At 39.3% G+C, this 16,380-nt stretch overlaps 1 protein-coding gene across 3 annotated transcripts in view; it reads right to left on the bottom strand.

Moving 5' to 3' along the window:
* SERCA (ATPase sarcoplasmic/endoplasmic reticulum Ca2+ transporting SERCA) overlaps positions 1 to 10,741 on the bottom strand; it is a 97,298-nt gene extending 86,557 nt beyond the window's left edge. Inside the window, exons 1-2 of one of the 3 annotated variants that reach the window (XM_071582492.1) lie at positions 10,471 to 10,741; positions 5,891 to 6,117 (exon numbers count right to left, since the gene is read on the bottom strand). In XM_071582492.1, coding sequence (XP_071438593.1) covers positions 5,891 to 6,008 — 118 coding nt within the window. In that variant the 5' untranslated portion in view covers positions 6,009 to 6,117; positions 10,471 to 10,741. Of the gene's footprint in view, positions 1 to 5,890; positions 6,118 to 7,764; positions 7,943 to 10,470 lie in introns of those variants that run through there. The other 2 variants (XM_071582494.1, XM_071582493.1) reach the window with 2 other exon arrangements.
* Between the last annotated feature and the right edge of the window lie 5,639 nt (positions 10,742 to 16,380).

The following is a 16,380-nucleotide window of genomic DNA, read 5'->3' as shown; positions in this document are numbered from 1 at the left end:
AAGTTCATCGGCGAGGGGTCGCAGAAAATAGTTGCCACCGGATACATCGACACCAGCCAAGAAAAATGAGGTAGAACAGATATATATATTTGTACGCATATGTTTAGTACGCACGCAGTGAACAAACAGATCAGACACTAATGAAATAAGAATTAGGTGAGCAGCCATGGCCAATATTCTATTTAGAAGAAGAGATAAAAGTTACGAAAGATGAAAATGATATTCCGGAATAAGTCATTAAATCTAGGAATACTTTGGGGCAGTAATTCCGACTATCTCCTAATTTCTCCATATGAGCCAACCTGTGAGAATTAAGCTCAAAAATCTTTTTACATAGGAATAAACTGTTTAAAAAAGGTTCAAGAGGTTGCTAGAAGCCGAAAAGCGAATCTGTGTAGACATACCTAACGTAAGGTGGCCTTAACCATACTGACTGACGCGTTTGAAGAGAAGTGTACATACTATTATGCAGCCATTACACGGATCATGAAAATATTAGTAATTTTCGGGTGACGAAACACTACTTTCTTTAAAAAACTCATCTGAAATGCCTACAACACCAGTAATGAAAATTACCTTCACAAAAAATGATGAAAATTGCACTGATAGACGGGTGGGAGGAATAAAACTCTAAATTCCACGATTTCAGCTGGATCGGCCCTAATCGCAAACTTTCCCATTACATTAGACGAGAAGATAAAAACAAATTATTCGTAAACGAAAGAGACAGCCCGTCGTTAGGGATTTACATCAGTACATAAAATATATATTCCAAGAAGACACCTACTTCTTAAGTATTCACTGCATAAATGCGCTAAACAAAAGAGCGAAGTTACCTACCTTCACGAATTAATTCAAATCAACAAAATACCATAGCCTGCGACCAAGTACGTGACGGGAGGAAGAGGGGGGGGATTCATAGCATGCTTTTGCTGAACTAGGTAAATGACCCCACTGCCACGGGAACGAGATTGATATAAGTAAAAATCGTTTTCGAACGCGGACTTCTGACAAGAGTCGGGAGAACCAGGGAGGAAAAAAACAATAGTCGAGAACATACAGCTGGTGGCGTTTGCTCTCCGCGCGCGACCAAATGGGGGCATATAACAAGTATTTCGGCTATGCCATCATTCATCATCCCCTTATCTATGAATGCAAACCAATTGTGACGCTACCTTGCTAGCTGAAGACAATAACTGTGGCATTGGTCGCCCCTTGGCAAACTCGTGGGAACGATAACGGAAGTATTACGACTCAAGAGAAGTTACAAATATGATTTGTTGAGGGAAATAAATATCACGCACGAACACACACGTCTAGGTCGAAACGTCCTCCGAGGAAACCACGACATCAGGTAATTTTGAACAAGTAGCCCAAATCATGAAAGAAAAAACGTACAAGGACACCATAGACCACGCAGGCAACCAACCATTTATCACTTTCCGTCAATGAAGGTTCAGATTGACGCCCTCCGGGACAGGGGCTGTGAAAAAGTGTAACGGCGAGGGCTTCCTGGAGCCATGAAAACAGGTCAAAAATGCATTCGTTTTAATCTATTCCTCCGTCGTCTTCTCAGGAAAGACCGATTGAGGCTAACAGCTGAGCACGGTAGAACCCAACAGCAGGGAGTGAGACTTAAGTACAAGGACGACGAAAAAGAACTCAAAAGAAGTCCGGGGACGGAACACCGACGGCAGAGAAAATACGAATAAATTCTTCCCATCCACATGGAAGACACGAACAAAATGGTGGGGGAGCACGGCCCATCGACGGAGGTCGAAACGGGCGCAAAGATGCGCGGAAGTCGCGTATTTCGACTTCCCCAATGCCAAGTGGTGGCAGAGGATGATCGGGGCAACTTATCGGTGGGAAACGCCGCATCGCGACTGACTGAGAGCCATGGGAGGGCTGGTCGACGACACCGGGCATCGGCCACGCGCGACCCGAAGCTCGGCGGAATACCGCCCGGGGAAAAACAAAAGAGAATCGGCGAGGCGCAACGGAATACGAATTCACATGGATGGGTTAGAAGAAGAGAGGGGAGGGAAATGGAAGGTTGATATAGGAGGGGAGGGTGACTGGGAGGTGCGTGGGATTGAGCATCAATGCCAGTGACGGGGCGGGGGAGCCGAACCTAGTACAACAACCCAAACGCGTACCATTCGGCATCACAACACGCGACCACAGATCTAAGGAACATTTTCTCTGACAGCCTGCTAATCTAACAGGAAGTTTGATTGCGCACTTGCACGTTAATTCTATTCTTCGGGACATCTCCGTGAAGGAAATCGAGGGCGATCGAAAATAAAACGAAATAATTATGTGTCGTCAATTTAATGAAATCTTGGTTATCGTCGAGAAATATGTCTGCTCTCTTTATTTACTACTACCTGACGGCAACAGTAGTTCTGGCTGACTAGTGGAACAATGATGCCACTCATTGCATTTCCCAAATGGTACTTAACAAGCTACATAAATCAATTATCCTATTAAAGCCCTAGAGTGAAGGAAATAAAAATGATTATCAAATAGCAATTGTCGTTCTTCGATGAACATACTAACATAATGGTTAAATTCTCTCTGCAATAAATATTCCACTGAGGCCAGCTAGGAAATTGGTGTTAAAACAAAACTTCACTCGCATCCATTCACAATGGCAAGACAAGAATATGAATCCCTGAATTATTTTCTATGATTCCGACCAGTTAAGTCCTTTGATCAATGATTATAATGAACCTAAATACTTAAAACTATGCTTCAAGAGCAAATTCCACAGAGAATTCTGATGGACGACCATAAAATGTATCACAAAATATTAAGAACATCAAAAAATTTCAAGAATTCCAGTGAGAAACATCCTTACTCCCATTCAAAGTTAACAATTAAGAACAACTACAGTTCAGAAGGAAAGATGGCACAAATAGCATGGATGGAGTGCATATTTTTCAATACGTCCCAACATGCTTATGCACAAATGATTCACGACATTAGGGGACAAATCAAAATGATGAACAAAGAACAACTTTCATCTTACATTGCTAAAGAGAATTCGCTTTTCTTCATGACCAATATTCAAGTAAAACGCTCATTTTAAGCACATGAACACTCAAACTCCTCCTCCATTGTAATAGAAGAGAGCATAGTACTGGCATTATATTTCAATCATAATGATGAAAATATTTAGCAGCTGTGTTACCACAAAGGTCAACACTTAAAAGACCTAAATACAGCTTTGAAGGGACAAAATAAAAAAAAATTTACAATCTAAATCAAGACTTCTTTTAAGAAGCAATGGAGCATCATTTTTAAAGAGTGAAAACTTGAAAATATCAATTACCTCTGTAATAAAAATTCATTTGTGAATGGTACCTTCAAAGCGTACACATTTTTGAACATAAATTGAATAAAACCATAGTTTTAAAGGGATACTTAATAACTCACTTTCTATAAAAACAAGTGTGATCATATTTTCACGAAAATATCTGCATATAATGCTTGAAATACTTAACTATCCATCATTGTTTTCACAGAGCCTATTGGCAAATGATTACTTATGGGCAAAAGAAACTTATTTTCAGAATTTATTTAAGAACAACTGGTTTCATCAAAGAGGCAAAATCATCAGCTAGACATCATTCCAGAGAAGTATATCAAAACATCAGCTATCGTAACCAAAATTGATTGACCAAGGATATTAAATTTACCACTACCTAAGATAACTTTTAGACAGATAATATTAAAACCTTCTTTCACCTGGATGTGCTCTCATGTCTATCATTACAGCATTTTTAGCTTTACCTGTATCTAATTCACAACAAATAACTCTTTCATTTCATACGCAGAAAATAAATACTATGGCAGGTTGAAAGAATGCACAAAAGCAACAGCCACACATATTAAGTTTCATCAAAAAATTAATAGTTAAAAACCCCATATACCACCGTTAAAAGCTTGTGATGCCTAACTTCATTATATTGCTTATTGAAAAGGTGAAATCAGGTATATTTGCAAATATGTGTGAAAATAAATATGAGCTGTGAATTTTCTCAGCAGAATATTGGTCAGCAATACAAACTATCTAATATAAGAATAGAGAAAACATCGAATTAATTACATTGTCATCAAATTAAAACTTTAGCCTTGATTCCTGCACTTCTAAGATTATCCAAAGCCAATAAGAGGACTTTGCAAATGAGCATTGAGTTTGAGCCTGTTGTAAATGATACATTGCAGGTTTTGCGCTTACAGTATTTATGCTGGGAGGCTTTTATCCAAGAAAGGAAATTGATTCTTGAACTGTTTTCACAGGCTATCACATGAAAGTGAATACTTGAATGCATGTAAACACACATGATAAAATATTCAGTCAAGGGCCAATGTTGATTATAAACAAATAAATATGGGATCCTGGGAAAAACATAATTGCACAAAGTGAGTGCCCTCTTCATAACAATGTCAGACAGGCAAACCTGACTGATAATCCCTAAAAATTGAATAATTACATTTTTCAAATTGGCCAACATTACTATTTAAGATGAACAGCAGGGTGCAAAACAAATATGCATTTTGTTCTAAAATTCTAAACAATTTGATTTGTGTGCTAATTTAACTTTATTCTCCTAAAAACCATCAACATATGCACTGTATTATGAACTACGAACAAGTTATTACGATTTCGCCCATATGTGAAGTGGAAAAACAAATATACATCTTCCAAGAGACTATTACCATTTGTGACAATGATAAATAGATTAAATAGGACTTACCATAAGCCAAAAAATATATTGGGAAATCTTAACTAAATTTGAAGAAAGTTAGAACATTCTCAATGCCAAATGTTATAAAATAGGCAACAAAGTAAGAAAAAGAAAATTATAGGCTTTAATTGTACCGAGGGTCAAAAACTTTAAAAGGAATGGTGGGCTCTTGTTATAGAATTATTAAAATAAGTAAAAATGAATGTAATAAGACTTGCATAAGACTGTAATAAGAATAACTAGTAATGGCAAGCAGAAAAAACCATAGACCTACATGAAATTGTATTCTGCCATCAAGTTTACCACAACAATTCATTTTATTGAATCCAACAGCATGTACTATCTTTAAAAAACCAATATTCATTTAAAACTGACCCAGGGTGATGATGAAAACCCTATGATATAAACAGACAATTTCTCGTGAGCAGTGGCACTAAATATATCTCAATAAAACTGAATACTGCTAGGAAATATATGAAAACCATGGACGTTGTACTGGCATGCATGTGTAGCATATTTTCCATCGTCATTATTAGTTCATAATCGCATTATAAAACTTTTTAAGGAAATCGCATACAATATGAAGGGTAGCGTTGTACGAATACTCAATTTTCTAGGCAATTAATTAAATTTAACATCGTTTTCGGTCAATAATTCCAGATCCTACATATGCACGAATACTGTGAAATAGCGGGCGTTTTCAAAACTTAGAAAACCGTCAAAACTTTAGTTGAGGTATAGTGTTACCCACACATTTATAAAACCCTCTAAACAAACGTCTCGGTTTGTTGGAGGAAAAAAGCATTTAGTACACACACACAGGACACGTTTTTGATATTCTTGGCATCCCATTTTGCTCAATATTTCAAAGAGTTGCAATGAAAGGTTACAAAAGTGTTACAATGTTACTAAACCTGAAGTCATAATGCCACTAACATAAGTGGTTTTACATGATATCTAACAATAAGAAGAAAATGTACACATTTTCTTCTTCTCAAGTATGTTTAAAATATTTAAAGATATGATCACGTAAGAACATAGATAAATAATAGAAGTTCATAAAATCCTTTTACGAGGGCAGGACATAACACTTTGGGAATATATTTCATTTATATATGTAAAATTCTACTCACCATTAGGCCCATACTTTGCCTGGTTACTCTTCACCTGGTCGATGGTGAGGCCCCTCTCAGGATCGACGTTGAAGTAAGAGAGGATTTCATCCACAGTTTTGCAGTGGGCGTCTTCCATGGCTTCCCACTGTTTTTACGGGTTTAAAAAAAATGTACTCTTCAGTCTTGGTTACTGCTTCACTCCGGGTTATTAAAAGAACACCAAATGAAGACAGTAGGATAACAAACTGCAAATAACCAGGAAAAATTCAGTATTAATTCATGCAAGAACTAATTCAAAGTATGAATTACAATTAAAAAATCCAAAATTTCGCGACATTTGAAAAAAATTACTTCACAGACCGTAAGGACATATGATTTCCCTTATTTTAACAATCCACATCATTCATGAAATCCACCCTTTGAACAAAATCTTAACAGCCACAAACTCGTGTTTGCAAATCAACCACTTTTAAATAATTCAACAGTCATGGAGAGTTCCTTGCCAATTTTTAAAACCACCAAAATAGGACTCGAAAGACAAAGTAAAACACAGGAATCAAAAGAACAATACCCAGGCATCAACCATAAAACCGGAAATGATATTGAAAAACCCACCGTGTAACTGAAACCGACACGCCGCAACGTTTGTTCCTTGTTCACGATTAACAAACTAGAAAAACTACGCTGGTCTATCTTTCCAAAACTATTAAATTAATTGTCTCCTAATAATTACAATCATATATAATATAACGGAATGCAGTGGTGTAACCTATTCCACAAACATGACATGTTAACATTTACGCCTAAAGGGCCTACGTTGCCACAGATTGGTACTCACTGCTGCGGCCTGGTGAACTCGCTCGTTACGAGCAACCACTTCCCCCATCTGGCGGAAGATCGCGGTAAAAGCGATCATATGTCTTTTGCTTAACCTATTTCAAACGTATTACTCCTTTTAAAGGAAATCATAATTATAAAATAAATAAAATATGCTTATTTCATTAATTTGTTATCTGGCGTAGTTGTTATTATGATGTAAGAACGCCGTACTGACTGTAATATCCTTCTTCGCATGTGGAATAATATGATTGGATATAACTTGTCACGTGGCAATCTGAAAATCGCCTTATTTTTAGCGAACCGCAAATGCTGGCTTGTAGCGGGAACTATAAATATTTAGTTCGCGAGAACTTTACGCAAAATACTTCATGTGGGCATTTTAGAGTTCGAATAATTAAATTAAAAGAGCTTTTTCCATCTAATAAGCAACGTTTGAGCGGAATACGTGTACGTTTGCATTTAAAAATACCTTCCATCAATTATATATAGCTTCATTTCACACATTACATATTTTATTAACCATAAATTCCAAATCAATTCATTGCAGGGTAAATCCTCGTATCCGACAAAAAATACGATTTTCATCCATTGCTGTATTTATTGCTGTCTAAAGTCTATTACGAACAGAATGCCGAATCCATTGATGCGTGAACCAAATACTGTATCTGTAGTTGTTACTGTAGAGTAATCAACTAAAAAAATCATACTATCTATATTATAATGTTGAAAAAATACTTTTAGTATTCGCTCGTAGATCTTTCCATCGATAGGGAAATTTCCGTGGATCTAGGCTAGGCTAATATACCCAGGCTATTTTTCATCGAAGTTCTCAACACACACCAAGAAAATTAAAAGTCAGCTGGAATGAAAATAATCCGATGAGAAATGCGAAAAACATATTCGCCACAGCCACACGACACATCGAAGATCGGAAAATTTCCTCGGCACTTTGATGGAGCACACACTTATCACCCTAACACAAAACTTTTCCAAAAACGTCCACTGGGAGAGAACGAAAAAAAAGTGGCACACGGAAATATTCTGCAATTTACCTGTTGCGGATCAATATGGTCTTTCACGTGTCCACGGTCGACATTCTTTAGATCGAACCACTAACAGAAGAGACTTCTCAAGGGATTGGAGACGTCCCACCGGGGAAAGGAGGAAAAGATTTCAAGTATACGGGAGCGAGGAGGTAGACGAGGCTGTGTCGGAGGTACGGTGGGAGGAGGAGAAGTAGAAGCGAAAGATCCCGGGAGTGGAAGGGACGCCTTTTGGATCTCGGCCCTGGATAAGGACTGCGTTGCCAAATCGTGTTCCAGGAGCGGACGGTTTTAGCACGAACATCAGCATGTCTTTTTTAATTATTTTGGCAAGAGCGCAGGAGCCGCCGGTCGGCGGAAGGAGCCAGGGAAGAGAGTTAGGGGTCTCAGGAGGTGGAACGGGAAGGGGGGCGGGAGGAGGCGTGGAGTGGGGGAAGGGAGAGGTGGCGTAGAGAGGTGGGCACACCATTGGAGGAGGGGGAGAATTAGGATGGAGGGGAAGTTGGATTCGGTGTTTGGCGGCGGCGACTGCGAGGAGGATGCAGGGGGGGGATTAAGATGGTCGAGATAAAGGGGGGGCGGAGGGAAGGAGAGAGGAGTCGGTTGGTTTAATGCAGGGGAGTTAGGAGGGGTGTTTGGGTGTGGGGTGGGGAGCAGAAAGGGGTTTGGCTTCGTTGGCGAGAGAGAGGGTGAAGGGATGGGTGCTATGTATTTTTTTTAAACGGAGTTTTACCCTTCTTCCTCCCAACCGAGCCTTCGCCGCTCCCCTCTTTCTCCTTCGGCGATCTCCCTTACCTCCTGCACCCCGAATCCGTGGCTATTCCCGGTAGGTGGCCGGTGACAAATTCGCATAACCGCGCCAGGCAGGTCCTAAGAGTGTCTCCTTCCAATCTCCCCTCCCCCCCCTCCCCGGGCACCACCTCTTCTCCGGCCCCCCGCCATCTCGCCCCCTCCCACAAACTCTCCTCCTCCCCTCAGTCCCAAGGCGTCCCATCTTTTTCCAGTCCTCTCTCTCTCTCTTCCCCCACCTCCTCTCCCCAGCGAGCTACTCCAATATAGAACTCTCCAAATAAAGCAAATCGTATACTTTGATACCGTTTATTGGCCGGGCCGCACTGTGATTATTATCAAAACTCGGCTCTCGAAAAAAAACATATACGCCATGCGTCATTTGATGTCATAATGATATGCATTCACTTCTCAAGTCGGTCGTGTACATTTTATTAGAAATTCTCCAATATTTATAAATCTGCGCTCTTTCCCCTGACAAAGGAGCTGCTCTTTTGAATTCCTGCGCTAGCTGAGTCCATTCCTGCCGCTGTGGTTAAATCAAGCGCAATATATCTTCCGCTTGATGAGCGGAAGTGTTAATCATTTAATGTTAATTAAGTTGCTGATGAGTGGAAAACTTTTCAAAATTTACCACGTCCCACTATCTTTAATTTCTAACGTTAGGCTCACGGCTCAGAAATCGCCTGCAAATGAACAATACAAACTAGCTAGATTAGCCATGAGTTAAAGAAAAACATTGGATGCTACAGGATGAGATTTTAGATGATCTAGCGGGGGTATTAAACTCCAGCATTAGAGCAATTAATTTGAATGTATAATTTATCCGATAGCTATAAAAGAATAAACAATGCAAAATTATGCTCTAGCATAATACTGCCATATAAACGGCGTAGCAAAAAGCACGTTGCTCTATCAGAGTAGTTGATAAAAATGTCGATTATTGAAATGCACAAAAACATATGCTGGAAACAAATATCTTTCGATCTTACAATGCGAACTGATAGCATCGATCACAAAAACTCTGCCGTTTCTCAACGATTATAATCCAATTTACGAAAGAGTCCGTGGTGGTAATTGCACTCATCACTTTAAAAAAACTATCACTTCACATGAGGCACGCTCCGGCGAGAATTTTTTTTCATAATCCATGCCCTAATGCGCAACACTTTCTCTAAGTCCGTCATTCCACGTTCAAGCATATTTTCATTCCGGAAGAACGAGCACTTCGTCCGATTATTCCCGTGATCTCTTGCCTGAAACGGAGACACAATCTAATGCACGCGCATGCATTTCTTTAAGAGAGCACGATGAGCCAGCCAGATGTTTAATATAATCCATTCGTCCAGGGCGGGTAATTTGAAATCACGTGAAAAGCACTGTTCAACACACTCGGGCGTAACCAAGGCGACCAAGGCCTTTCGGCCATTAAATTCCTCGTTACCTCTCCACATATTTCTGTCCCTCTTATCTCTCTCTCTTTCTCTCTCTCTCTCCTTCCATCTCAACCTCCTCCCGTTCTGTCGGATTTCGGTTCACTCATTGTGTCTTCCTCCATTGTCGAAATTCCCAAGCCACAGATCCAGCAGAATCGATCAGCACGCCACAGAAAAAAATACATATTCTCAACGGAAATCGCGATTCATAGCACACGCGTGAAACACCGGCATCGGAAACTTAAAGTAATAGGGGAGGGGGAAAAAGAAAATCCAACGAGATGTGGGACCCTATGCTCGAATACTCCGTTCCTCGCACACAGTATCTGCATATATCTCTATGGGATTTCGTTTCGCGCAGGAAATAGAACGAAAACGTTCGGTTTCCATCATCTCACCGGAGGTACAAATATATACGTATACATATATATACACATATATATATATGTACATATATATATTTTTTGCTTTCGGTAAACGTTGGACTTACCAGGAAGAGTTGCACTCGTTTATTTGTGGTCCCAGGTATTCACAGTGTCGGCGAAACAAGGCACTTTCGATGAGGGTTTTTTAAGAAACAAACGAGTCTCTAAAACACACTGTCGAAGATCTACAACTCTTTATGCTCGTGTGTGGAAGATGCCCCCCTCTCTTTTTTGTCTTTACTCCCCCCTGCACATGACTTCGGATTTGAATAAAAAAATCCTCGGTTCTAAAAAGTGCAAGCAACGCCTGCGCTGCCGGATGAAACGGGGCGCCGTTTCTGCTCCCGGAGCCTTTAAATAAGCCGCGGTCGCCGCGACGCCGTACGGTGAACAGGGGAACTAGTGGTAGGGGAAGCTGGGGCTCCTCAGGACCCCCTCGAAAAACTTGGCTACCTTCGTTCGGCTCCTGCTCTCCTTTATTACCCCACTCGTCTCCCCTCTCCCACCCGGCACAACGTCCTTTATTCCCCCTACCCGAATCTGTTTAAGGGTACCTAGCCTCAGCCCGCAGAGGTGGTGGGTATTTCGTTAGCGGCGCACTGCGAAGGGGGGATTTTTCTAACGCGGTCATCCACCAGTGCATGGCCCGTATGGGTTCGGTTTTGTTAGATCTGCCGGAAAAAAAGCCTCAAGTTTCCCGAAGAAAGCCAGGAACGGTTGCAGTGTATGAGTTATTTTATGAGCAAACCGAAATTCGAATTATTTTGTACCTGCGACACGCAAGTCCGGGGAAAATGGAGTGCGTTTGCAGTGATATGAGATCACGCAGCGGAACACAGGACACGATGTGAATGTTTGCATAAATATATTAATGCCAGGATGATCTTTGAAATATTTATCGCAACGCTTCTGAAAATGATGATTTCGTCTTCATCGTAACGTTTTCCACTCTCACCAGAAATAAAAAATTCAAGAATGTCCCTTGAAAAACACGCCTAAAGGAACCGGCATCATATTATATTTTATGCATGTTAAGACTTAATTCTGTGAATGCCGTCCGTCAACCATCCGTCAGCTTTTATCTCGTAAGAACGAGTTGCTATAATTAATAAAATTTAACGGAAAGTTACAACTACATTGTACACCATGAATATTGACTATTGTGTTGAAATTACTCTCGATCGAATTATCGTAATTAATCTTAGCCCGTAGTATAAATGACAAAATATTGGTACAAGTGATAATAATGACATCATGCCTCGTCAAAATTGATATTTGCACTAGATCGTCCAATAAGATGTCGGGATAGTGGTACAGAAATTGCTTATTTACTAAGAAGAAACCACACTTCCACTAAACTTGGCAAAACATGAACTGGCTGTTTTTATAGGTAATTCAATGAAATAAATAAAATCCTTCGGCAAAGTTTTGTTGCATAATAACTATCAGCTATCATAATATTTAAATCTATGTAAAGCCTGTTTGGCAGTATTCACATAAAAGGTACATAAGTGACATTTTCCTAATACGGACATGTGATGACAAGACGCAAGGCCAGGTAACCTTTCGAATGTATAATGATTCATACTAATGATATTGACAGACTTTACTGTTTAGATAGACAATTTTCATTTTGGTAGTGCACAAACTAAGCCTGGTTATAATTATGTTTAACATAGACCCAAGGAAATGCATCAGGAGCAAGACATATTCGATAATTTGACATATTAAATCGAAACTTTTTGGTTCCAAAGTGTCACAGTTTTCAAAATCCAAGAAATCGTGACAAAGAAAAAAAATATCTCACATGCACATAAATCACTTTATTTTTTCTCTTTTTTGTATCTTTCCCTTTCCCTTCTTCTCCCATACCCTCCCTTATTACTAACCATTCCTACCTGGTGTTTGCACCCCCTGTCAGACACATTTTTGGTCGATCGCGGGGTATTTATGTCGATGTCAATCAACATTATCTATTCTGTCTTTTAGAGAATACTCATGTTGGAAATAAGTTTTGCGCCACATCCATCAATCACATAGCACTTCAAACCATTTGAATAATGTCGTCGTCTTCAGTCAAGCATGACAATTCATATTATTTATACGGTGCGATATCTTATGAAACAAAATAATGTAATTCGAAGATAAAAGTTCTTTCGTAAAGCTATTTGGGCATCTCAATCGTTTTGCATTAGCTTGATATCCATTACGAAATATTTCAATCGGTTACTTTTGGCAGCGAGCAGCGAAGCGTGAAGGTAGTTTATTTGTACGGGGGAGTGCACGTGGGCCTGTCTCGAGGTGAAGGGTTAGCATGCAGGACGTTTGACACGGGAAAATAGGTCTGGCGGTTGATTCCTAAGGCCACGGAACAAAATCCACATTTAGCATGACGACATGAATGTCGTTTTATGACTAGTCTACCGGCATATGCGGTTTGAACAGACCTGGGGCGTCCCCTATACATCTTTAAAGAGGAAAGCAAAAAAAGGTAAGCAAAGCCAACGAAAGACTTCAATTAAATAAAAAGATTGGTAAATGAGAACACATTATCGAAACTCATCGAAAAATTGATCGCCTGAATCGTCGTCAGAATTCAGCTATGATAGCGAAACTAAACCAAATAATCTTTCAGCTGATCGCTAAGTCAATGCCGTGGATTCCGATTGATAGATGGTTTCGCTGGATGCGGGAATAGTCAAGGAGGAGGGAAAAAGTAACATATATGAAACTGTTTGGAAAATTAATATTAAAAGTTCATCTTAGAAATACTACCTTGAACAAAAAGTTCCCGGAATAACCACCGTGTGGCGCTCCCATCGTTCCGATTTGAGTTCTGTTTTTTTTGTTAAATTGGTACATCTGTTGTTGATATTCCCTTTAAATCTTAGTGTCATAACTTGACATTTGCAAAAGTTACGTAGCCAAGAGTACATCTATCTCTGTGTGTGTTGGCGATTTTTTACAATTTCAGAAATGGATTTAAATTTGCAACAACGAACTTGTATTAAATTTTGCGTAAAAAACGGATTTAGTGGCGCACGGACGTTGGAAATGTTGGAAAAGTGTTTCGGCAACGATTCTCTAAAAAAAAACGGTCGTTTACCAGTGGCACGAGCGGTTCAGAAGTGGTCGTGAGTCAATCGAAGATGATGAACGCAGTGGCAGACCATCGACATCGAAAGTCGGTGAAAAAATTGATAAAGTAAAAGAAATGTTGGTCAATAACCGCAAATTAACCATCAGAGAAATAGCGGAGGACTTGAACATTGCCTATGGATCCGCCCAAGACATTGTGGTTAATGATTTGGGTTTCCGTCGTGTAGCAGCAAAGTTGGTTCCAAAAGACCTCAATTTCATGCAAAAAAGAGACCGTGTTGACGTCGCAAAAGACATGATTTGCGAGGCTGAATCCGATCCCACATTCATCAAAAGGATCATTACTGGAGACGAGACGTGGGTTTATGAGTACGACACGCAATCCAGACATCAGGCAAGTGAATGGCGTTCACCAAATGAGCCGAGACCAAAAAAACCACGTCGTTTTCAGTCAAAAAAGAAGGCAATGCTGACGGTTTTCATGGATTACAACGGTGTAGTGCATCATGAATTTTTGCCAGAAGGCCAGACAGTAAACAAAGAGTATTATTTGGGCGTTATGAGACGTTTGCGTGAAGCAATTCGCCGAAAGAGACCAGAAATGTGGGCAGAAAACTCGTGGATTTTGCACCATGATAACGCACCGTCGCACAGTGCTATCATTATTCGTAATTTTTTGACGAAAAATGCAACAAATACCATCCAACAGCCACCGAATTCACCTGATTTGGCTCCCTGTGACTTCTTTCTGTTCAATCGAGTTAAAAAACCATTACGGGGAACGCGTTTTAGCAGCCGAGAGGAAGTAATGGAAAAATCGCAGGAAGCACTGATGGACATACCGAAAAACGACCGTAACTTTTGCAAATGTCAAGTTATGACACTAAGATTTAAAGGGAATATCAACAACAGATGTACCAATTTAACAAAAAAAACAGAACTCAAATCGGAACGATGGGAGCGCCACACGGTGGTTATTCCGGGAACTTTTTGATCAAGGTAGTATATATAGACCAGATGAAAACTTTATACTTCCCTCCAATGAAAAATGCTTTATATAATTGCAACTGCTGAAATTTCAAAGTCTCATTCCATTATATTAACAGAGGCGTATTTTCTGAAAATTTCTTTCACGATTTTTGATTCGTTAAGTCTCTACTGTATGTTAAGATTTGAGCGAAAATTTAGAATTGTAATGAAAACGCATGAGTAAGATATCATAAGGAAAGAAACACTACCCGGAGTAATCAGGAGAATGAATAAAAGAGCAATTGTTATAGTTATGAGCACAATTTAAAACTTCCTTCAAATTATTCGTCTTTCAATTATATTCAATTATTACTTTATTTCAATGGTACTTAATACTTGCTCAACGTGTAACCATGAAAACAGAAAAATCAGCGATTAAAATGAATAAAAAAAGATCATTTTCGCTTGATCTCATCCAAAATATTTTTTGATTAATTTAACGTCGCCTATTCATCTGTCTCACCAATTTACAGTAATTTTGGTGTGCATAACAAATTAGGATTAACCGTTTTTAAGACAAGAGTAAAACTGAACGAAGGATAATTTCATAGCTCTGAGAAAGAGAAACAAAAAGTAACGTAGAATAAAGAAAGTTTGTAGAATGATGCGTACTTCAAAGAGAAATTGTAATTCCATTGGGCAATCACATGAAAGAAAATCAAAAGGATTTATATTATCTAGGTATAAGCATTAGTGCTGGCTACTGGAAGCCGAGAAAGAACTAAAATTTAGAAATTGGCCCTTGCGTTCTATTGGAATTGCCGTTTTATGTCCATTAAGATAATGGATTATTTAAATGGCCAACTGTAACTTTAACTCGCCTATAAATATAATGCGACTCCAAATGTCTATAAAATTATGAAAATGTGTGCGTAATAAATGCAAATGAGCGCATTGAATTAAAAAGAGTCAAACCTGTCCATCCAATGAATCAAACATATCGTTTACCCCTCGAAATTAATATTCAGTTTCATATTATTTTTTTGGGATTCAGTGCGTTCGATCCCAGCTATTCAATCCCACCTTTGTAAATGCAACCATACGATAGAATTTATAAAGCGCTATTTCCAAATAAAACTCGTGCGCAACATTCATAATAGGCACATTTTACTTCAAATTAAAATAGTGTAAAATTTATTTATGAGGCTTTTAACTTCAGAGTTTCGAGGGTAAATTCTCGACTCTGGCAGGAACTCAAATGACTTTTACATTTAAACAGTTTAGGCCAATTAGTTGATGCTCATGGTGAGTAAAATCTCGGAATATTATTTATGATGGGATTATTTATATATTTATTACTCTTTATGGCATTATACCGTTTGAGTTATGTTTGGATGGACACCGACTAAACATCGGTTCATTTCTTATTCTAGCCTAACAAGACACAATCTGACACCTCACATTGCAATGAACCCTTCTTCTGCATCTACATCAATACCCTCCGAGCCACGGAAAAGGTGTGTGGCAGGGGGTGCAGCGCCAGGAGGAAAGGGTAAGGGATGAAGGGGTTAGGGTTTTTCAATTGGATGGGGAAAAGTGGTGGGAACCTGCAAAAAGATTATAAATATACTAGTATAACCATGCACACTCGCTACCTTGTAGGTTAATACCTATTATGTCGAGGCGACTAGTGGGGAATTTCTATTACAAGCATTCTGGTCTCTTATTGTTCTTGGAAAAAATGACCATTTTAAACCTGTCAGTCTTGCAGTCAATCTCTCTAATCTTATATTCGTGATCCCTCCGCCCGTAATAATTTCTTTTTCCTCTTCTTCAATTCCCCATACTTCCTTTCTCCCTTTAATCCGTCCCATTATTCTTTTCCTGTCGTATCCTTTTCCTTCCCA

This window comes from Hetaerina americana, unplaced genomic scaffold, assembly GCF_022747635.1.
Source record: "Hetaerina americana unplaced genomic scaffold, ioHetAmer1.1.p SCAF_115, whole genome shotgun sequence".
Classification (NCBI taxonomy): domain Eukaryota; kingdom Metazoa; phylum Arthropoda; class Insecta; order Odonata; family Calopterygidae; genus Hetaerina; species Hetaerina americana.
Note: the sequence above shows the minus strand (reverse complement) of the source record. Positions and strands in the feature narration are given on the sequence as shown.